This window comes from Rutilus rutilus (assembly GCF_951802725.1).
Source record: "Rutilus rutilus genome assembly, chromosome: 23".
NCBI classification, from domain to species: Eukaryota; Metazoa; Chordata; class Actinopteri; order Cypriniformes; family Leuciscidae; genus Rutilus; species Rutilus rutilus.
The window spans coordinates 10,606,395-10,630,908 of NC_140233.1; the positions used below are offsets into that span (position 1 = coordinate 10,606,395).

The 24,514-nt window shown below is 36.2% G+C and overlaps 1 protein-coding gene across 2 annotated transcripts in view; it reads right to left on the reverse strand.

Annotated features, from left to right (window-relative positions):
- ntrk3a (neurotrophic tyrosine kinase, receptor, type 3a) overlaps window positions 1-24,514 on the reverse strand; it is a 205,068-nt gene that overhangs the window by 88,840 nt on the left and 91,714 nt on the right. For both annotated transcript variants that reach the window (XM_084396553.1, XM_084396552.1), the window contains exons 5-11: window positions 13,439-13,593; window positions 11,803-11,945; window positions 11,267-11,408; window positions 8,161-8,457; window positions 7,093-7,107; window positions 5,135-5,196; window positions 3,222-3,324 (exon numbers count right to left, since the gene is read on the reverse strand). In XM_084396553.1, the coding sequence (XP_084252679.1) occupies window positions 3,222-3,324; window positions 5,135-5,196; window positions 7,093-7,107; window positions 8,161-8,457; window positions 11,267-11,408; window positions 11,803-11,945; window positions 13,439-13,593 (917 nt within the window). The remainder of the gene's footprint in view (window positions 1-3,221; window positions 3,325-5,134; window positions 5,197-7,092; window positions 7,108-8,160; window positions 8,458-11,266; window positions 11,409-11,802; window positions 11,946-13,438; window positions 13,594-24,514) is intronic.

Genomic DNA, 24,514 nt, shown 5'->3' on the forward strand with positions numbered 1-24,514 from the left:
ACGGGGTGCTTTAAACACCCTGCGGTCCTGCTATAGAGAGCCGGTGGAGCCAGGTAGCACTTGCAGATGAACAAAGACTGGACCAAGATCTCTTCAGATATCTCTCTCTTCTGGTCTCCAACAGGAAGCATTTGAGGAGACACAGAAAGTGATGTACCTCCAAAAATATCTAAAATGGAGACAAAAAGCGCTATCTGCTTGAACAGCTTGATCTACAAGTACTTCAGAGAAATACTAATGTTTTTTAAAGGACTTTTGTGCGTCCCCTGGACCAAATTTCTTTCTCTCACCACAGGAGTAGATTAAGATTATTTACGCCTCAGTTCATATGAACAACTCTCATTCATCGCACTGGATGAGAACCAAAAGAATCATGTAAAGTCTCAATACCAGAGCGAAAACAGCTTTTTCTACAGCTCTCAGCCAAGACAGAAAGGACTACTGTTTGATTTTGAATAAAGGAATAATAAAATCGCTGAATAGGGTGACAGAAGGCCACATTTTATCCCCAGGCGCTTACGGCTCTGAGGTCAGACTTGAGGGCCAAAGTAGAAACAAGGCCAAGAAATGAAGTCTGATACTATAGCAGCATTGTGGTAAAACTGCCTTCAAGAAACTAACAATTTCAAAAAGTGAAACGTATTTATTCAACAACAACAAAAATCAACAAATAAATAGGAATATTTATCTAAAAAAATTTCTTAAGGATAAAAAATATCTCTGCTAATGCTGTAAACTATATATAGGGAGCCCTTATTTACACATTACTATAATATTAAAGGTTACAATTAACAACAGAGCCTAATTGATTAAATTCAGTTGTTATTTATTTTTTAGATATAATAATCAACACTCACATAAAAATGTTATGCAAACATGTTAATTGCATTTAAGGCAGTTATTATTATTGCTAATCATAACATTTTATGTTTCTACTCCAATTTGTTGTTAAAATATATTCATTTACACAGTGGCCATCATAACTTGTTTTCATGACAGATTTATTTAAACATACATTAAACATATACATTAATCAAGACAGGTTAAGTAAAATATATTGAATATAACAAGCTGTGGACACTGATTTACTTGCCTGACATTGTTCACAACCCGTTTTATTGACGTCTTTCCGCGGTTAAAATTTGTTAAGCGATTGCACGAGATACTTTTAAGTAAGTTTACTGTGTCTTTCAACATACCATCTGATGTTCATTCATGCTTATTCTGTAACTAGCATTATAGAGGAAGAGATGATCGCGTTCACTCCACGCTGTCTGTCACGCCACATCGAAGTGCGTCAAAACGGCATTTATTGTTTGAATTTGGTGATAAAAATGGTAAGAATTTGAGAGATGAGACTTTGTTTCTTATTAAAAGTAAGAGAAAACAGATCTTATTGCGATTATTGGTGGTCAATAGTGGTTAATGGGCTGCAATGGGCTATTCATCGGTACAGAACCGAAAGACACATACCAAAGATTCTCGGCCTACCATCACACCCCTAATATATATATATAACATGTTTTCATACGATAAAAAAATACATTGAACATTGAATTTTACATATAAAATTGCATAATGTCTATCAGCACAATAGCACTCACTGTCATGATTGTTACACAACAATTAAGCAATTGAAGATATTAAAAAGTGCTAAATGCAAATTATGCAGCTAATATTCACAAGTTCCCAATAATAAGCCATGGCTCATGAATTTACCCTATAAATTCTTGTAAAAGAGGCCTTTTACTAGAGTATATGGATGTTCTTTCTTTCATACTTTCTTTCTAGAGTCTGAATAACGGGGTACAAGCAAACCAAAGCACAACAATCATCTTCCTGTAATTTGCTGGAGACCCAAACAGCCGGAACAAGTCGGATCGAGCCGGAACAGGCTGCCGGACTTCTTCCAGCGCCATCCAGAGCTCTCTTCCCTCCTCCATTCTCTTGCTTAATTCCACATCCGTTTAAGTTATCGGCTTAATCTCCAATTAATTAGCTTAGTTAAAAAAGGATTGAGAGTTCTCGCTTTCTGTCAACAAGAGTGGGGGGTAACAGACGGAAGAGGGTTCGAGGGTATAAAGGGATTGGTGGAGAGAAGAGACAAGGGTAGCGGTTGTAAAACACTGTAGAAAGAGAGGAGGGGGAAAAAAAGAATGTCCCCGTGGGAACCAAAGTGCAACGGAGAAAGTCAATGAACGTGGCATTGTGCCAAGGCAAGAGTCAGCCAACACGGCACACATTCATTTAGAGCTCTGTCTGTGCCGTAGCAGGGACTTATGGGTACTCTGACACCGCTACCACCAGACAGAGCCAATGATTAGATTCCAGTTGATGTTGAATGAAAAATATAACATGGCAAGAGGCTCCAGGGACTGAAAGCATCACATTAATTATCCCTTTGATACATGAGCATTTTGTTGGTTGTATTGTAATTGGTGTTGCATGGTTCCACACGAGCCTACATGTCACATGCTATGTTCATTGCGAAGCTATTACATGACGTCTGGATGACTCATATTTACAATGGCTGAGGTGTCAAGGGGGAAAATGTGAAATTTCTGGTTTTTATGTCAGAGCTGGGATACAAAACAGGGTTGTTGCCCACTACTCTGGCTAAAAAAGTAGCCAAAATGCATCATGGGTTGCCAAACCGATCACGCTTTGGAGGATTCTGAGAGGAGAGAGGAAAACAACAACACTGCCAAACCCATTGGAGAATCAGGAAAGCATGACTGAGCCTAGCATCCCGCCATCCCAGCACGTAACCAAGGCGATGGCTAACTACGGCGTCCTCTAACTGCTCGCCAGCAATGCATAGGCTTTGGAACTCGGACAAACCCAAGGGTCCATCCAGCACAGTGACATATGAATCCTATTTAGGGACTAAAAGCGTGGCTGAAACTCCATCAGGCTCATTATTTCTTGAAATCGGTAAACACAACACCCATTTTGGCTCAGTTTAATGAACAACTAAAAATGTATATACACGTCGTTCGAACTCCCACAAATAAACAAAAATGTGCAAAATACAATCTGATATTGCCTAAAATGTCAGAACAAACTGCTAAAATAGAAAGCATTATAATTAACATATCATTTTTCTTCTACCTACAAACCACAGTTGTTGGTACAATTTTTTTTTTGTCAGTTGATGTCACACTTATTCACTAATAAAGCAACATGCCAAGTTTCCCGCTGAATAGTTTACACTGGCTTACCTTTCATGCCAAACTTTGAACGTCTGCCATATTTGTTGATTAGCACAAACATAACGACTAGGAGAACGCAGGCAAAGCCAGCCAAGCCAACCGCAATCGACACCTAGAGAAGCAGGAGACACAACATATAATTCATTTGAAGAACCGAAATATGAAATGAGAGCAAGATTTCAGCACAGTCAAGTTAGCGCTTAGCTTAGCTTTAGCAGGTTTAAAGTGAAACAGGATCATTTTTAGAACATAAAACTAGCATACTGCTTACTGCACAGTATAAACTGTTTACTACCTACTAATTAAAATAAAATAGTGTAATACTACTCAATATGGAAGGATAAAACTAACATTAGCATGCTACATTGTTGTCACGTGTTGTCTCATAACGCTGCATGTTAAATTCACACAGTACATTTTGACTTTGTACATTTTTAACTTGTGACAGTCGGATCAAAATAATGGTTAGCATTTACTAAGTGTGTGCGCACGCATTTGTGTGTGAAAACTGTGTATGAATGTTTTCATGAACAAATCCTGACAACTTTCATTCTAAATTTATGAAGAAATGTAGGAACAACAAACAACATGTGTACAAAAATCACATATTCTGGGTGGCCTTATAATCATGTGAAGATGAAATTATAAAGGAAAACCCTTATATGGAGACAGGTTGTGCGTGATTTATGCAAATTACTAACCTTGGGCACAAGGTTGCTCATTTAGTAGAATACTCCAAATTAGATTAGAGGTTAAGAACAAATTTTTTCATGAGAAGTTCTCCTGTGCGTACCAATACTAAATACACACAATTATTAGTGAATGAGACACACTGAGTCTGGTAAGAGATAGATATTAGGTTGTTTCCGGCTCATTAATCACACCGGAATGAAAGGTCAAGTCAAGCGCAATGCATTGTGGTAAACAGTATGCTCAGTTGCACATTTTGGCAAACATAGCAGGTCATCTGGGTATTCTACATGTACGCACAGCTGTTTACATTCTACACACTGCAGAAATAGTACTATTAGCATGCTAGCTATGACATTAGCTTCATTCTCAAAACATGTCTTTAGCATGCTTGACTCTCAAAACATGCGTCAATATAATTTAACCCTGCCTATAAGTATGTTTTAAAAGCTTTTTACGAGAAAACTACAATCCAGGAATGGCATAACTAGCAACCTGAAACGTGTCAAATAAATATTTCTGTCTAATCTCGAGTGTCTCGCACAGGGGGTTAAAATAGCAATTTTACAGCAAACCTACGAAGCGTGTCTTGACTTGTTTATATGATTTATTTTGATGTTGATGTTGTAATCATGAGAGGTTTGTATAATTGGAGTCATAAATTGCATATGTCAGCAGTAGCTTTGATAAATTCCATGAAAAGGGAAGAGCAAAGCGTATAAAAAAATTATGATAATAATAATTCATGTTAGGTATTCTAGGAGAGTGATAGAGGTTAACTTACAGCCAAGATACACTTTCTTTTGGGAAATACAAAGCGTACAACTTAATATAATGTCTAAATGCTCCAGATAAACACAAAATATAGACAATAAACAATAAATCAAAGCAGTAAAAGTGCTGGAATAAAGCTATTTGAAGCAAAAAGCTTTCCCCTGTAATTAGGAAATCCAAACAATCGAGGACCAATTCTTTGTGCCGTCGCCCAAGTCCCTATTGAAATCTTCAGATGAGAAAATAATCTCTATTCAGTCAATTACAGAACGAAAGTACTTTTTAAAAGAAGCTGTAAAACACGCAAGCCACAAGGGAACCTGAAGATAGGATGTACAATGTGAGAAGGAAAATGAACGAAAATGGGGTTTGTTTTCAACCTTTACCATGTGTTCTTGGGAAACCTCATTATACTTCATATAGGTGCTTTCGATCTCAGGAGAGAAAACAACACTCACGCCAAACGTGTCCTCTTCAGGCCGATGTGTCATGGTGGGAATAGTCGTCGGAGTAGGACTCACTAGGAAACAAACAAGAGCTTAGTAGTGTTCAGAGAAAACATTTCTGAAACTTCTGGAAAATAAAAAGACCACATAGACATACAGGACTATGACCCCAACAGATAGTTTGGGCTAATTGACATAAACATGTCCACATGTTCAAATTTTGTACAATTATGTTAATTTTACGTTAAAATTTATATAGGTGTAAAATATATATTTTTTCACCATCCCAACTGACATTTGACAACAGATAAAGTGTCAAAATGCTCTTTAGCTTTATTTTTGAACAGTGTATGTATATGCATTATATAATTTACAAAATTTTATTTACCGAAATACATTTTGGAGCTATGTACTGTATCTTTCCATGAAATTAGCATTGTTTTAATTTCCCCTCCATTTTATGTCATTTTTAAATTGATTTCCAGACATTATATTACTAGCTTGATTGGTAACATAACTTAATTGGTTTTGTCAATGCAGCCTTTAGAAGGTGATGGATGCATTATATGTTCACTCTGAGTAACTATTTTAATTGTGCATTCAAATTGTATTTACGAATTTAACGCTATTAAAGTCACTCCAAAGGGAGTTATTCTCCATATCAGTAAGCAGTTTCTGAACTCCCTGAAACACGCCCTGATGGTCCATCCAACCAATCAGAGCACCTTGCGCTTTTCAGAAGGAGGGTCTTCATAGAGAACAAAACTGGGGTGTGTTTCCCAAAAGCATCGTTAGCCAACTATGGTTGAAAGTTCCGTCGTTATCAAAATAGTTCAACGAGTCTGTATTTCCCGGTGTTTTCCCAACATCGCAAAGTTGAGTGGTTGAAACTACCACTCTTGACCTGTGGTTAGAAGCATAGTTGACATGTGGAATGAATAAATCCTTATCTTGACCAAAATAAGCAAGCTGACACTTTCATTTAAGTATTTTTGGCCTGGTTTCTCAGACAGGGCTTAGATTAAGCCAGGATTTGGCTTATCAATCAGGACATTTAAGTAGCTTTTATAAATTACAACTTCCCAACTCGTAAATACAAACTTCCCAGGAGGACTTGAACACACCATAAGACAGGGGTGTCAAATCCTGCACATGGATGACCAATGTCCCGCAGAGTTTAGCTGCGTTTAACACCTGTCTGGAAGATTCTAGTGTTTGAAGACATTGATTTTCTGGTTCAGGCATGTTTAATTAGGGCTGCAGCTAGACTCTCCTGCAAGGTGGCCCTCCAGGAACAGGAATAGACAACCCTGGTTTTAAGAGAACTGTTAGGCATTATTCACTAAACATGTCTTGGGGCAAATATTGTTTTATTAGACCCGTTTTTTTTACAAGGATATTGCCATTTCGACAGGGAGTTAATCTGCCACTATTATTCATGTAGTATTGAACAAAAGCCTTAGTATTGTTTTTTACCTCGAAAGAGGACCCGTGTGGAAAACCTGATACTCTACACTACAGGCATCTTCATTCCAACTTCATTCAGAGCTCTGACAGTAACAATCTGTCATTCGCAGAGTTTCCATGCATCAACTTTATTAAATATGGTAAATTAGGGTGGTATCAGAGTAAGAAATGTTCTTGTGAAGGTAAGTGACTGTCCTCTGGACACTGTCCTTGATCCACATTAAATACATTTCTTGTGGAAAAGGATCTGATTTTTCCCACATACTGACAGATATCGGTCACTTTAAGCCAAAAATACAAAACAGGTCTAATAACAGCATGCCCAACTATGGCGGCCAGCCATTTGAAAATAAGGCCAAGGTAATTGTTTGGAGGATATTTGTTTGTTCAGTGCACAAACTAAATTGCTTCTTTCTAAATCATCATTTGTTTTGTGATAAACAAAACTAATGAATAAGTTACAAAAATTCATGCAGCATCCAATTAAAGAGCGAGAAACTCACCATAATCGGGGTAGTCTACAGAGAAAAGGAGAAAAAAAAACACACACATATATAATTACCAAATATGAATATGTCGAGATCAGCTCTAAGGACTCATGTAAACACATTTTAAAATGATCAGCATGCACCCTTCAGTGCATTTCTTGTGCAATTATGGTAATGTTCAAATTAGTCTTTTAGAATATAATATGGGACAATAATTACAATATTTATCATATATATAATATTACATTAATGTGGAATCATGTATGAGGTCGTCATATAATCTGCATAATTTTATTTTTTTTTAACTTAAAATAAAAATTATATATATATATATATATATGTATATATATATGTATATAATATTTGTATACACACACACATATATAACATACATATATTGAACAGTGCATACACATTAACAGTGCAGTGAGGTTCAAAATTCATGAGACCTCCAGTGTAAATATATTTCACACATATTTTACTGTATATAAATATTTTTTCCAGCTTTAAACGAAAGCAGACAGACAGACAGATAGACAGATAGAACCTAACTCTACATATACATACCTATTTAAGCACAGACTGAACCTAGATTTCCAGAATACACTCTTATGCCTGCTATAGCATCACACCAAGAAATGTGCACTTTTCAAGTGAGGATCCGTATCTATATTTATCTATAATCCTGGTTGATTCTCACCTCAGGTGTTAATAAGTTATTCAGGCGGGGCCTTTGAACGACATCCAGTCGATTCTGTTTCTCAACACGGCGTCTGCAACCTAACAGCTCAAATCACAGAAACCCTCCTCATGTGCTCTTTAGAGGACACACCAGTACCAGAGAATTTGACTACTTGTGCACATGCGGAAGATGAGCGTTTAAAGTAAGATTTGCTGGTACACTAAGCGTTATATGTTGTTTCCTTTTGCATTACTTTCTCCCACTCTTATGAGAAAAAGAGATCTTTATATGTATTTGACAGTGTATATTACTCAATGGGGGACAGAAACATGTAACTATTGATTTCAGGCTGACATAGACCTGAAATGTGCGATTTAATTGAGTATAAGTCAGTCACGTACCATCAAAAGGTGGTTGGAGGAAGTGGGCGTACACAGTTTTGACAGCCACGCCCAGGAAGTTGCTGGCCTCCAGCGTGTAATTGCCATTGTTGTGGTGTGTTGGGTTTTTGAACATGAGGCATCCCTCCAGGTTGTCCTGATAGACCTCCACATCTGGACGAACGTATTCGTTGGTCTTGATCTCCTCGCCCTTATAGTACCACCTCAGGGTGGGCAGGGGGTGCGCACGAACCGTGAAGATCATGCATGTGTCGTGCAATTTCTGCGGCTCCTCAAACTTAATGATGACGGGAGGGACTGCAGGAGAGAAACAAATGAATTTTTATACAGAGAGGATTAACTACCTTGTGCTACCGTCCAACATAAATCCATAGACCAGTGAGCACGGATAACCATAAACCACGTTTATGCATGAGTGGGACTTAGGCTGCTGTGGCACAGGTGGTCCGTATACGGTTTGTTTGATCCGCTATCCTGCCTCTTGGACAGAAGATCCCAAGTTAACTGCCTGGCTGGCCATCAAGCATGTGTGCGAGCGGACATTTCCTGGAATGGAGGCGCAGAGCCAAAGGTGGGAAACAACTGCAGTTTCCATTATCTTCTCCACCCACCCTGTGTTAGTTAGACGGTAGCTGTCAGCAATTATGATGCTGTAAATATGTCAAACGTCCATAGTAAACATTCATCAGGGATCAAATCAGTGGTTAATTCACTCAAATGTTTCTATTCACATGTATACAGCTATTCATGTATTTAATCTAGAAAAGTTATTACAAGTTATTAATATAAGTATATAAAATATAAATATAATACAGTATAGTTCAAATGATGTCTTATTTTTTCTCCCATTTTTTTCCACCACCATGTCCCTTTAGGGGCTCCGTAGTTCTCAACATTGATAATAAGAACAACTGTTTCAATCAAATACATGCATTCTTGGTGAGAATAAGAGACTTCTCCCAAAAACAGTTAAAAATCTTACAAACCCCAAAGTTTTGAACGGTATTGTACATGTAAAACTTTTAATCAATTGACATGCCTACATTTCTGTGACTTTTCTCCAGTCTCAAGGCCGGAGACAAATAGAGAGAGAGAGAGAGGGAGAGAGAGAGTGACTTACTCTTATTTCCACAGAATTTGCCGCTCTAAGCAAATCTCATGCGGTCAATAGATATTGAGTGTGGGAAGAATCATCTTACATTGCTGTTGGCCAACACCGTTCAGTATAAATGTAAATACATATTCAACACAGCGACCTCACATTACGTTGTAACAGTAGCTGTGTTCATATAAGGAAGTCTATAATTGCCTTACTTGAAATCAAGTGGGCGAAAACAACTGTTGTTTGATGGTGTGATGTTGCATACTGTGATTTTTTTTATTTTTCAATTTATTTTAATTAATGGCAATGGTGGAATTAATATTTACTTTATTTTCTGATTGTGACAATTTATGCCGTTATCTCAAATAGTTTTAACTATGCACAACATTCAAAACGGTCTTCATTAAGTATACTAGCATATACTTAAGCACACTTCTAGTTAGTCATTACATCACCTAGTTAGTCAGTTCTGGAGTAATTTGTTCATGCATTCGTTTCATTTAATTAGATCAACTAAAGTTTTATTTTTGGATGTCAAAATGTGATGGGTAGAGTCACGTCTTTACAAATGGATACTTATTTGAGGCAGATTATGTCTTTGTTTTTGGCTTTTCTTTGTCTTTTTGTTATTGTTTCTCAGGGGTAGGATTTATATGTTTGATTAGAGGGCATAGTTTCTTTTTGCCAATTTTCATGAGTTGCTTATTGCCTCAGGATTGTTGTTTCTTTCATTTTATTTTTCATTTGGGACATTATTTTTTGCATTCGTACCCCTATATGGGAAAAATAAACTTAATGCCAAAAATGCAGCATGCATTGATTTTTTTCCAAGTGTAATATAAAGCAAAAACACATTTTAAGTGAACAAAAACTGGAACATTTCCAAGTTTCTGATTTCTAAGACCCCGGCATATCCTTGCCAACACACAAACAAAGAAAATGCACCACCTAACTCTGCCACAAAGCAATCACATGTAGCCTACTACACACTGAAACATGATAACATTGATAAATCTCTCTAATATTTCACTTACAGCCTTTTTTTGTGTGAAAGGTCCAGATGAAGAACAGCTATTGCTTTCATAGATCAATAAACTACACAAATGACTTTCCTACAACACATAGGACCCGAGTTCTTTTTTTTTTCTTTTTTTTTTTTTTAGTAGGAGTAGGATTGTTTCTGATTAACCAATTTCTCAAGACTTCATAACCAATTTAAATAGCCTCACTGTGATTTATAGAATTTGATTTGACAAAGAGAGACGATATACAAAATATTTAAAAGGTGTGAAGTGTGAACTAACATCACCAAACAAAAACGATCTGTATGGTTTTTTTAGACAAAGAAAAACACGCAAATCAAATGAGACTGTACAAATTCATACCAATTAGCCACCAATTCACCAAAACGTAATTATGTCAAAACAATTTGTTGTCAAACAGGTTTTCATGACACTCTCTCTCTCTCTCTCTGACATTGGTCAGTCAATCAGATAGCCCCGCCCCAAACACATCCCATTGGCTGAATGCGTAATCAAACAGCAATGCTTTGAAATCACCAGAGCCACAGTGGTTACACTTTTCAGCAACATCAGCCGACATAACGACTTACTCAGAGTTGCCTTCATGTTAAGCTGAAATAATAAGTATTTTAATAACAAAAAATTACACACTTCACCCCTACCTTGTTCTAGCATTGATTCTGCATTCCCCAGAGCTAGTTCAATCAATAATACTCACTACTTCAAAGAAGAAAAAAAGAAAGCAAGCTTTTTGGTGATCTTCCCTCCCTAAATGCCTACCCTTTAAAACAAAAGGCAATACAAATTAAGAGTTGGTAGCCGTGAGGTACAGTAGCAATTGACGCTATCAAGCTAAAGAGGCAGACACAGCCAGGTTCAGTGAGCTACTCTGAGGCAGAAAGGTAGAATTGGCGCGTTAGAGGAAGTGAGGCTGAATGTAAAGGCATTCGAGAGGCACAGAAGCAAAAAAAGAGGCACTTACACTGCACTGAAAGCTGTATTGAGGCATTAGTCATCCCGACTATATTCTCTGCAATGCAGGTCAGCATGAAGCTGTTATCGTCTCGGCTGACATTGACCAGAGTTAAGTTGATGGAGTGGACATTCGGTGGATATTGATTGGACTGGAAGAGAGGAGGACACAATAGCTTCTGAAAACACAACCAAGCTTGCACAGATTCAACAAATGGTTTATGGTCTAACTAGTCACTGTAAGGCTCAAGTGGATCATTTAATAGATCTGAGTCGTGGTAGACGCCATATTTTATTTGGAAAGGAATAAAACCAGGCTGTAAGGGATAAGTAGTAAAGTCCTTTTAAGGCTGTACTGCCCATCCACCAGAGAGAAAAAAAAAACACAGCTTAAGCACAGTTTACTAGTTTAAAGTGGTTTAAGCTGGTTTAGCTGGCCTCCAAAAGATTTTGTCGACTAAATTAAATATGCCATCTACCGTGACTAAATTACATAAGCTACAAAAAAGTGCACGTTTATTTCTAGTCAGCAAAAGTCCGCCTTACTTGGTGTGTGTTAATTGAGTGCAGTTCACCGACGGTCCAATCCACTTCCGGTACAGGCACCGCTGACCCATTGCAGGTGATTGTGACCCTGTCACCTTCTATCACCGTCAGGTTACTGTGACTTACGCTGATTTCTGGCAAATCTTGGTTGGAAACAGACAAGCAGTCATTGGTATGAAAAATAAACAGTAGGGAATTTATTGTTTTTAATATAAATATGTATAAGGTAATCTAAATAAGTGAAATAGCTGAATTCTCTTATGACAAGAATTCCATTATGTCATCAATGTGGGCACAGAAAATAATCTCGACATCCATTATTTTAAAAACAATAATACAATTTCAGTTTACCAGCTTTTTAAGATACACTGTAAAAATTAAACCGTGATTTTTACGGAAAAAAAAACGGCAACTGTGGTTGCCAGAACTTTACCGTCAAAAATACGGTAGCAACGTTATTGGTTTTACAGATTTAACTTAAAATTTACAGTAATAAACCGTATTTTATTATCTGATATAATGTGAATTTCCCATCGTATTAATATCTGTTTTGTACCATTGTAATGCACTAATAACCACCAATCACAGCAGTGACGAGAGTCACATGATCAATCAAAGCTCATCACAAGCAGCTCTTCCACAAGAGAGGTAATACTATTATATAGAAGCTGCACAGTGTCATTCACACAAACATTAAACACCATCATGGTAACACATGCAATTTTAAAAATGCAATAAACATTAATTTAACAACATTAAATGTAACATAAAACCCTAATGTACATAACTGATTAGAAAAAAACGAAGAAAACTATGAAGAAACATAGTTATTTCAACAAAAATACATCAAATGTGAAGTGTCACACAGGGAATTGTGGGAATGTCAATTTATGGTTTTTCATTGTAAATTATACAATGAGTTGTTCTTTTCCACTTTCAAAAACTGTAAATTTAACGGTATTTTACAGTAAAATTACATTAAATGTACCATTAGATCTATCACAGTTATTTACCGTATATAGTATGGAAACTTTCTGTTAACCAATTAACAGTTTTTCACTTTACAGTCTTTTACCGTTAAAATGACGATCATTTTTTACAGTGTAAATGGCAATACATGACAGGGTATAATTTTACACGAGCAACATCAGGAAGCAATTTTACCACACTAGACCCATGCTAACATTTAGAATTGTTTAAGTTTTAAAGCTATATTTTTTAGCCTTTTTTTTTTTTCCACTTCAAAAATTAGGAAGAACAACAATGCTGTGGTAATCGCCATTGCCATAAATGCTGTTGAAGAACTTAAAGGATTTTACCCAACAATTCTGTGATTCTTTACTCACTCACAATTTGATTCAAACCTGTATGACTACCTTCTGCGGAACAAAAAAGAGGATATTTTGAAAAAGCTTGTTTGTGTCCATTCAATGATGGTCAATGGGGTCCAAAACAACATTTGACCATTTGAGTTCTACAGAAGAAAAAAAGTCATGCCGGTTAGGATGACATGAAGGTGAGTAAATAATGACAGAACTGAGAATTGTAATTCTGGGGTGAAATATCCCTTTTAACTTGTATTGAACCCAAACCATTCTTTTCATGACAACCACACTTTGCAGAAAGTGTCCCATACCACACTGAGAGATGTTCATGAGCTGTAGAGGGATCTTGGAGACTCCGTTGTTGCAGAACAGCTGCTGGTTATGGAGTCCGGCCTCGCCTCGCTGCTGCCACAGCTGGATCCAACGGATACTGCAGCTGCAGTTAAACACCACTCCTTCCAGTTTCCTGCCACAACACAATAGAGTTCTTGGTGAGGACTCACAAATATGCACACAATGCCAAGTAGGTCCATTCAGAGAACAAGTAGTAACTAACTAGGTGAAGGACACCATTATTCAAAACATCAACTTTTCCAGCACCCATCAGTCAACCACAGTCCAGAGAGCTGCTGGCATTCCTCCATTTTGCAGCCAGAACGAGTTCTGTGCCCAGGGCTTTGTGTACGAATGCTTTCTGGACTGCAGCCCTTTCCTGGCCACGTCTGTCCAGCTATTCGGCGTGCCAAATTCACCACTGGTGCCCAGGGCGATCAGAATCCCGCAAACGAAGTCAAACAAAACATGAGCTTCTGGATTAAGGCAAAAACTAAGCTGCAAGATGTGATATAAATGTGGCATTGTATTTTGATACAGTCTAAAATGTATTCTCGCAAAATAATGACATCATATAATGCAACAAATTGTAAGAACAATCTTAATCTTGCTGATGTAAATGTTGAAGAATAAACCCATCTCAAAGAAAAATAAGGAGTTCATGCATAACAGCTTTTACCTCAATCTTGAATCAGATTTTATGACAAACAAAATCACAACGTGTGTTCCCGTTTTTGGTCCAAGATAGAGAAACGAAGACGGACTCATCTTGCATATACCTGCGCTGTTTGTCACATTTGCAATTTTGATTTGGCAGATGTTTTTATCCGAAATGACTTAAAATGCAATCAAGGTTCACATATTACTTTAATCAAATTGAACCCAAAACATTTGCTTTGCTAAAGCCCAGCATGTAAAAGCTGTAAAAATGCATGTAAAAGACTGCAAAATAATGTGTTTCATCGTCAAGATAAATATTTAAATATCAGAAAATATATATTGTAAATATTTGCCTTAATTAAGCCTAAATTAGCAAGAAGTTGGACCTTGTGTGTGAGTAAAACATATTAGGCTTTCTAAAAGGATCTTCTCGGTGCTCAGTAACATATGGGATTATAATTGCATACGTTTAATTGGACAGACGGAAGACTGTGAGGTCAATCCCACATAAAACCCCCACCCACACCTCCATCACTTGGTCCAATGAAGGGCTTCCTTTCGGAACCATCTCGATGCCAATGACTCCAACACCTACTCCCAGAGCAGCAATATCACTGCGAACAACAACCATCTCTAGCCCTCTCAGTATCGCATTTCACGCTCTTTCAAACAACCTTTGAGCGCAGCCACCCCCACTCCTGCACCAAAAACAGACATCATCTACATCAACCTCCTCCAAATGTCTAAATGTCAACTCTGACAGATCTCCCCGTGATCATGAAGGCTCCACTGAGAGTTTAGAGGGTCTTCAACTTCCTGAAAATGTTGAGTCAGGGGCGTCATTCCAGTACTTGACACTATCCTCTTTCCCTTCTTATATCTTCTCTTTCACTCCTTCACTTCTCCTTCAGTGGTTCACAATCTTTTTCACTTCAAGGTCCTCATTTGACATTATTCAAAGGCCCTCATTTCTAAGCGGATATGTACCTCTGGTGATAATATAGTAAACAAAACAAAACAAAACAAATAAAAGATCAACTAGGAGATAAAATGTACTAAAATAAAATAAAAACTCAGAGATAGATAATTAGATATAATAAAAGACTGTGGCCTATGTTTTTAATAAACAAACAAACCAATATGGGAGATGAAATGTATTTTCAATAATGTAAAAAAAAATATGGGGAGATGAACTAGGAGGTAAATGCATATTTAAAAATATAATATAATATAATATAATATAATATAATATAATATAATATAATATAATATAATATAATATAATATAATATAATATAATATAATATAATATAATACAATATGCTGGACAACGATTAATTGCATCCAAAATAAAAGTTTATGTTTACATAATGCATGTGTGTGTACAGTGTATAATTATTTTGTATATAAATACACACACACATGTATGTATATATTTAAGAAATATTTACATGTATACTATATAAATAATCATTATATTTAATTGTATATAAATAATTTATATCTAAATACCATTTGTTTCTTAAATATATACATGCATGTGTGTGCATTTATATATACACAAAATAAATATGCACAGTACACACAAACTTTTATTTTGGATACAATTAATCGCGATTAATCGTTGAACATAACATAACATAACATAACATAACATAACATAACATAACATAACATAACATAACATAACATAACATAACATAACATAACATAATATAATATGCTGGGCAATGATTAATCGCATCCAAAATAAAAGTTTATGTTTACATAATGTATGTGTGTGTACAGTGTATAATTATTTTGTATATATAAATACACACACACACATGTATGTATATATTTAGGAAATATTTACATGTATACTATATAAATAATGATTATATTTAATTTTATATAAATAATTTATATCTAAATACCATTTGTTTCTTAAATATATACATGCATGTGTGTGCATTTATATATACACAAAATAAATATGCACAGTACACACAAACACAAACTTTTATTTTGGATACAATTAATCGCGATTAATCGTTGCCCAGCACATAACATAACATAACATAACATAACATAACATAACATAACATAACATAACATAACATAACATAACATAACATAACATAACATAACATAACATAACATAACATAACATAACATAACATAACATAACAGCACAACACCCAACACACTATATTGCAATTTAGGCTCTGATTAATTATGTAGGCCAAAAACAGTGTAATCCATGTTCAAATGCTCCCAAAAAGAATATAATGGATTAATTAAAAAAAATCTAGCTTTAATATATAACATTAACTGTTAGAATAATCCTTAATTACACTTTTTGTCAGATTACAGGCTAATTTGCCTCTGCAGTCCCCAACTGTAATGATTTAGTAAATTGTATGACAACTGCTTTTATACTTTTATCTACCATAGTTATTACTGAGAGCAAAGAACAGGGTATAATCGTCTTTGTTCCGTTTTACGCTCACTCCTCGCTTAAAGGGCTTCCAGCCGGCAGGATCCTGCAGCGCTGCGGAAGGTTCTGGATCTGATCTCAGTGGGAGTCTCTCTCCTTTAAGAGTATGAAATATGAAAACCCGCAGGATATGCCTCACCTGGCCTGCAGCCTGGCGGAGCATGGCGGCCTAAACCTTTGCACGCTCATTCATTCATCAATTGGTGCGAGCGAGATAACCTTTCTCATTTGCAAGATAGGGCAGGAGATAGAGGCATACGAGCTGAATCCCATGCATATGAAATTGGCCGAAACTGTAAGCTCTGGGAAACGGCATTGTTGCTCATTTGCACAAATGAGGGGGAAATTTTTCTCGTGAATCTTTAAACACTTTTGTCGGCACGTTCCGCGCAAGGACAAGCGCAACCTGCTCGTGCATTTTGGAGCTTTGATCAATAATGATCAAAGGAGAGTCTAAGTATTTTCTCCACCCTTTAAAACTAAATTAACATGTCTAATGAGAGGAGTTCACATTTCCTTTATACTAAGCAGTGTCATGAACAGTTCATAATGGAGAAAGAACATGCACGACATGTTTAATTTATTTTACAGACAATATGATAATCTAGATTAGGGGTTCTAAACTAGTGGGTCACAACCCAAAAAATAGATCGCAACAGGCCAGTTCTGATGGACCACAAACGATAACAATAAAACGCAACTAAATATAATCTATATCTAGGATTAAAAAAATATAAACCACATGCAAAACCAGTCTGCACCTACAAAACAAGCAAACCAAAAAATAATACCAAACCAGCCTAAGAAGGTTTATTGGTTTTACCTGGTTTAGCAAGTCAGACCAGCTGACAAGTGCCCCCAAACTCTCTAAAACCATCTAAACAGACCATCTTAACTGGTTTGGCCAAGCTAGTCTTTAGTTGGTTTATCTGGTAATTCAGTCCAAAACCTGTTCTAAAAACATGTCAAATCAATAAAGACCAACCTAGGGTAGACAACCTAACCATCTTAGGCTGATTTAACTGGTCTCACAACATAGCCAAGCTGGTCTTTAGATGGTTTCCCAGCCAGACCAACTGACAAGTGCCAAAATACATCTAAACAGACCAGCTTAAGACACCATCTTACCATATTAGGCTGATGTACCTGCTACAGAAATTCAACTATTGCTGGTTTTACCTGGTCTTCCCACCTATCCAAGATGATGTTCAGCTCATTTTCTGGTTTCCCAATGTGGTAAATCTGGTCTTTAGCTGGTTTAGCTGATCTTAACCAGCCTGACTAAGTGTCCAAAGTTAATCTAAAATAGTCCAAATAGATCAACCTAACCAATCTTGCTAAGGTAGATTAGCTAACATCCAGATTTAAAGACCAGCTGACAAGTGCACTATTACATACGGCTACTTTAAAGCTATTTTTTTTCATCAGGGTGCTCTTAGGAGAGCTAATTTACAGCTAGAGAGACTAACTATTTTCATAACTTGCTAACTTGAATAAAATATCAAATTAACCTTTCGAAATGCCAAGGTGACTGCTAGCTGGGGAAGAAAAAGAAAAAAACACTGGGGGCATTGATGCATCGAGCCTGGGTGCTTGAAAAAAATGCCAAAATAACGTGGTCTGAAGTACATCTGCATAGTAGCCATACATTATGCATGTGCTCCTGTATCCATGCACAGTCAAACGATGGGACACCATTGAATAAATCCACTAGAGCATTGAACAGTGGGCCAAGGAACGCACGTACTGATAAATAAATGGTAATATACACACATCTCATGCCTTAATGAAAAGTGTCATTGCAATGGAGGTGACAAACAGCGGTTAGCTTCCTAGCTAAGACGGAGAGTATAATTGAGCCTTTATAATATGAATCAATTCAAAAGCACTCTAAAAAAATGCTTTATTCATTCTTCCTCTTATAAATTGTTCATCTGCATACAGTAGCGCACACAACATGAGCAGAATTTATACATAAATAATCAGAAGACGGAGTTAGCGTATGTTCAGGGAGCCTCTCAAGACATGCTGGGTAAATGTCAGATTTGCATTGTTGGGTGAGTTAAACCCATATGTACTAACTCAACTAACTCTCTCCCTGGACACACTTTTCCAATAAGAGGAAACAGAGAAAGACGGCATAATCCAGATTTAATGACAATTGAGAAATAGGCTATACCTGCTGCAAGTTCGATTATTTTGGTGCCGGTTAGACTCGAAAACAAAGTGAAGCAAGGCAGCAAATAAAAGGTTAAAGCCAACGACAACGAGTGCAAATAAAGTGTAGAGGGCAGCTAGGTACACCCGTAATGTTAGAAAGCACTTTCCCTTAGGATAAAATGGCTGACAGAACCAGCTCTAACGCTAGGCCTGGATGTAGACTGACAGATCCATTCAGATTCATTATATGGAGGCAATGAAAGGTTAAGCTGGGGGACACGACTCTGACGGGGTGCTCTACAGTTTCAAGCTGCTGGGGTCATACGTTGTGACATATTACAGTGGGTGGCAGTTTAAGCTCCAGCCATGGAGGTCCTAACCTGAGCATCTAATGCTTTCAGAGAAGACAGTTTCATGTACATGCATTTGACTAAAAATTTAGGCCATATCGCTCCAGGTGAAAGTGCAGAGACGGCATCCCAGTGCGTATGGAAGAGGAGGAGAAGTTGACAACATACAGCACAAAAAACTCTAATACACTCTCAGAAAAAAAGGTACAAAAGCTCTCACTGGGACGGTATGCCCTTAATATGTACCATTTAGGTACTAATAAGTGCACTTTAGGTATCAATATGTACCTTTGAAGTACTAATACACACTCTTTAGATACAAAAGGTGTACCTTTTGAAATGGTACCGTCCCAGTGACAGCTTTTGTGCCTTTTTTTTTCAGTGTAAATAAATAAATGCATTTACATATACAGTATATAAAGTCAAACAGATAAAATAAATTATATGAATTATTATATATTAAATTAAAATTACACAAAATGTTACATAATTACATTTATTATTATATTAAATTATTTTATAATAATAATAAATCTTAGTATTTATGCATGTATATTAAAATATAAATGAATACATACAAAATTAACAGTAACACTTAAAAATAAATACATAAATACATAAATAATAAACAGATTCATATATAATAAAATGATAAAAAATAACAATAATAAGAATGTTTATATACAGTGTGTAAACAAAAAAATATAATTAAATAATTTAGAATATACACATAAATAAACAAATAACACATTTGCAAAAATTTGTGTGTGTTTGTGCGCGTGTGTGCATTCTTACATGGAAAAAACTGCAACTGCAGTTTAGACAAAATATGTCTCCACAAAAATGCTCCCAATGAGCCAAATAAAGACAATAATTAGCCTACCCATTGTCTAAAAAAGCAGTAAGCTTAGGGCAGAATTATCTGAAACACTTAGAAACAGTAAATGATTCTATGAACCAAATTGGATGTCAAAAAAGTGACATCCAAAATGTGCAGTGTTGGGGGCCATTACCTTTTATTAGGAGCAATGAATGTAAAAGAGAAAGTTTCCCATTCAAGTGTGTGTGTGTGGTGACAACTGCTCGCAGGGAGACCGAGCCTCATGCGGCGGATATTAGGGTTCTCTCTGCAAGCTCTCATTACCGTTCCTGTGATGCTCAGAGTCATTCTTACAGGGATTAAATTGGCTTTCCTGCATCGTTAGCCTGATCTGTGAGGGGGGCATTGTTTAATCATATTATAATTAAAGTTATAAGTCCCTCCAGTCATCACAACCTAATTATCAATCAAACAGGGTGTCATATACAATCCCACGGTACCTGACGGAGGCGAGAAATGAAAGAAAAAAAAAGACAAATTGTTTGCTTAACTCTCCATTAAAAGACAATGAAAGCCATTTCATGCCTAACTTTCTCAAACAAATCCGCGAATAAATTGTCACGTAGACACTGAGACAAACTTGGTGAAAAGCGAACCGGTATTTGTAGGGCTCTCACACCTTCTGCATCATTACCTTCACAATATGCCTGCACTGCCAGCTTCAAAGTATGGAAATCCACATTCGTCTCAATCCATATGGATTTTCTGGATGAGCTCCAAACAGCAGGTACCATTTCCCAACCTGCACTTCTCCACCACATCTTGGGACTTGGGACTGACTGACATTACCATTTACGGTGGCAGTAGGCAGTTTCCATTAAGCAGCTTTGGTGTTTTTCATAAGCTCTAGACTGGAAGCTGTCAGCGGGCAGTGGGAGCGAAGGGAGTGATAAAGACTCGTCATTGACCACAGCTCTAAATGACACACGTCAATATGGATTGGATGGGAGCGAAACATGCAACGCTGCTCTGTCAGGCATGAGTAGTGTTTGCACAACAGAGAGCGAGCGAAAGGGAACGACAGAGATTGATTGTGGTCTGCCGTGACCCGAGAAAGCGCGAGTGATGCTTGAATATGCCTACGAGTGGGCAGGGAAGTATGAGATTGTGTTACCGAATGACCCGGTGACATAAGATAACAACAGACACGCTGGTAACTTCCATTTTCTGGCATGGAAAAATCTGGAAATGGCAGGCAAGTTTGTGTGTGTGTAATATATATATATATATATATGAAGAGTTCAGATGCAAAAGCCTCTAAGTGCCATCTGAAATTTTCTTCTAGAATGATCATTTTTATCAAGCTTGTTTATTTAAGTTCAGTAATTTCACTTAAATGGCAATTAATAGGTAATTTTCATTGCAATTTAAGTGAAATTACTGAACTTAAATATATGAGCTTCATAAAAATGATCATTCTAGAAGAAAATTTCAGATGGCACTTAGAGGCTTTTGCATCTGAACTCTTCATATATATATATATATATATATATATATATATGTGTGTGCGTGTGTGTGTGTGTGTGTGTGTGTAGCAACATGACTTGATTAATTACTGTAATAAAGTATTACTGTAATAAAGTATTTTTACTGTATTTTAATTAACACTTTTCGGTATTTTTTTTCAATAATAATAAAAAAATCAAATTATTTTAAGCCATTTCAGACCAAACAAAGAACCAAATTATAAAAAATAAACAATTAATCAAAAATATTCTTATCTGCATCACCCAGCCCTGAACAGCTCCCTCACTGTCTTCCTGCTCTTGTTACCCACAACCCTTTGCATTGAGTATTCCATTGAAAATCCATATTTCATAGAAATATATTGCCCCCATCAGTCTTGGATTAACATCTTGATAAAAAACGCATTAGGCAAATTGTGAAGGATGGACATTGATATTGCAATAGATACATGGCGCAAAAAAGACTGAATAAATGTTTTAGCTTTTTAAACTGAATTTCATTAAATATGTAAACTAATCGCCAGGGTAAGTGGGAAGTAATAATCAATACAGGGGGACATCATTACCAGTGCATGAACATTTTGCCAGGCATCAGTCACATCCCTCTCTGTAGTTCTCTGCTGAGCTTATCATCTTCATCTTCTGAGTGATTACCTCATGCTAACAATCAATATGAAAGCATCGTTTCTATTATTCCACACATAAAGGGCCTAACACCACAAAAGAAAGAAAGAGATTGGCAGAAGGAAAGAGAAAGAGATAAATAAATAGAATGCGAGAAAGAGGTAGCATGCGTTTGATCTTTTGAGATTTTCAAAGCATTAAAATCAATGTGGCACCAATTTAATTCTATTTAGTTAAGCAGAAAATGACTGCGTCATTTAAAAAAAAAAAAAACTAGTATTCTCATACACAAACACATGGCATATTATATCATATTATGTAAAAAAAAAAAATATATATATATATATATATAATAAAAAAAGATTAAAAAGTGTGTGCAATCTGTATGGCCGCTGATTTGATTTTTTTCTACCACAGATATAATCACTGAGCGACATTTAAAAATCATTTTAAGGTCCAGAAGTCTATTTCGACGAAAAGAGTACTGAAGTATTGAAGACACTATTGTATTTATTCAGCATCTTTTGCAGCGATTTTTGTGTGAGCATTTCAGTGAACACCCCTGACCACTCGGTGAGCTTCACGTCTTTGTAAACGAAAGTTGAATGCGTTTTAGGAAGGATTGTTCCAGTGCACCTATGCAGCCATTGTGGAGGTGGGGGGGGGTGCTACCGCAGAAACCGAAAATTCTCGTGTCCAAATTTCAATCTTAACCGTTCTATTTAATCAGAAACGATCTGAAAACAGGGCTTTAAGTGTAAAATACCGAACTTGTCCTTTAAAAGTAACACTGCAGCCAATACTGCGTATAGTGCGTGGTATAGTGCGTAAATTCTTTAAAAATGTTTTTCATATCTGCATTTCTGTTAGCAGGGATTAAAGTGAAAAAAATTCTTCTGACTGAAATTTTTTTTTTAGGCCAAGTCATATTCCTTTAACTTTTTAAATAGTCGAGACCAATAGCGTTTTAAGGGGAGACGTTTTAAACCGCTTTAATATTGCCAGTAGGCGTATTTTAAAAGCTATATTTTAATCTATGAAAACCAGGCATGGAACATACTAATATAATTAATAATTTGCATATATATATATATATATATATATGCAAATTATAACACGTTTACACAAAATTTGTTAACACACAAGTAAGTTACTTTTCCCCTTTACTTAACATAAATTGTAAGAATATGACTAATAGTAAAGACTAGTACTAATAAATACAGTGCTATGCATAAGTTTAGACACCCATGCTAAAGTTGACTAAAAAGAGGAATAAAAAATCATCTTTTGGAAATTGAACTGAAAGGTATAGCGGAGGATCTTTCCGAATTTTAGATAAGTCCCGCCCTCTCCACTTTTTGAAAAGTTTGATTGATTCACCAGAATGATTGACAATTAGGAGGACCAATAGTATAGGGTATCCACCCGGAAGTAAAAAGATCCTCCGCTATACCTTTAATGCCTTAATTAAAAAAATTAGGAAAAATCCAACCTTTAAGGACACCAATTTTCTTTGTGAATGAATAATGTATCGTAAATAAATAAATGTTCTTCCTTAAAATACAGGGTGCATAAGTTTGGACACCCCTATGTTAAATTCCCATAGAGGCAGGCAGATTTTTATTTTTAAGTATTTTTTTTATTTATTTTTTAGGATACTATGAATCCTGATAAAGTTCCCTTGGCCTTTGGAATTAAAATAGCCCCACATCATCACATAGCCTTCACCATACTAGAGATACTTTCCATAAGATCATCTCTCAATGCAAATCAATTAGCTATTAGGCTAACTGAAATACAACCATGCCAATCTCTAGGTATGGTGAAGGCTATGTGATGATGTGGGGCTATTTTAATTCCAAAGGCCAAGGGAACTTTATCAGGATGCATAGTATCCTGGATCCATGAAGTAACTGGCCTTTAAAAATAAAAATCTGCCTGCCTCTATGGGAATTTAACATAGGGGTGTCCAAACTTATGCACCCTGTATTTTAAGGAAGAACATTTATTTATTTACGATACATTATTTATTCACAAAGAAAATTGGTGTCCTTTAAGGTTGGATTTTTCCTAATTTTTCAAATTAAGGCATTAAGTTCAGTTTCCAAAAGATGATTTTTTATTCCTCTTTTTAGTCAACTTTAGCATGGGTGTCTAAACTTATGCATAGCACTGTAAACATTATGCCTAGGCTAAAGCTATTAAATAGCAGTCCCAAACTAGTTTTTGTTAATACAATGTTGGTATGAGCCACTACAGTCATTTAAAAATATAAAAAATAACACAAAGAAAAATAGTGGCATTTTGGGGTTATATGGAAACGACAGTTACCATGGTGAATACACAATATTAACAATAACTGTTAATGAAACATGGAAACTGGTGAATAGAATGAGAATCATACCTGCATTACTTTTATTTCGTGTAATTTACAA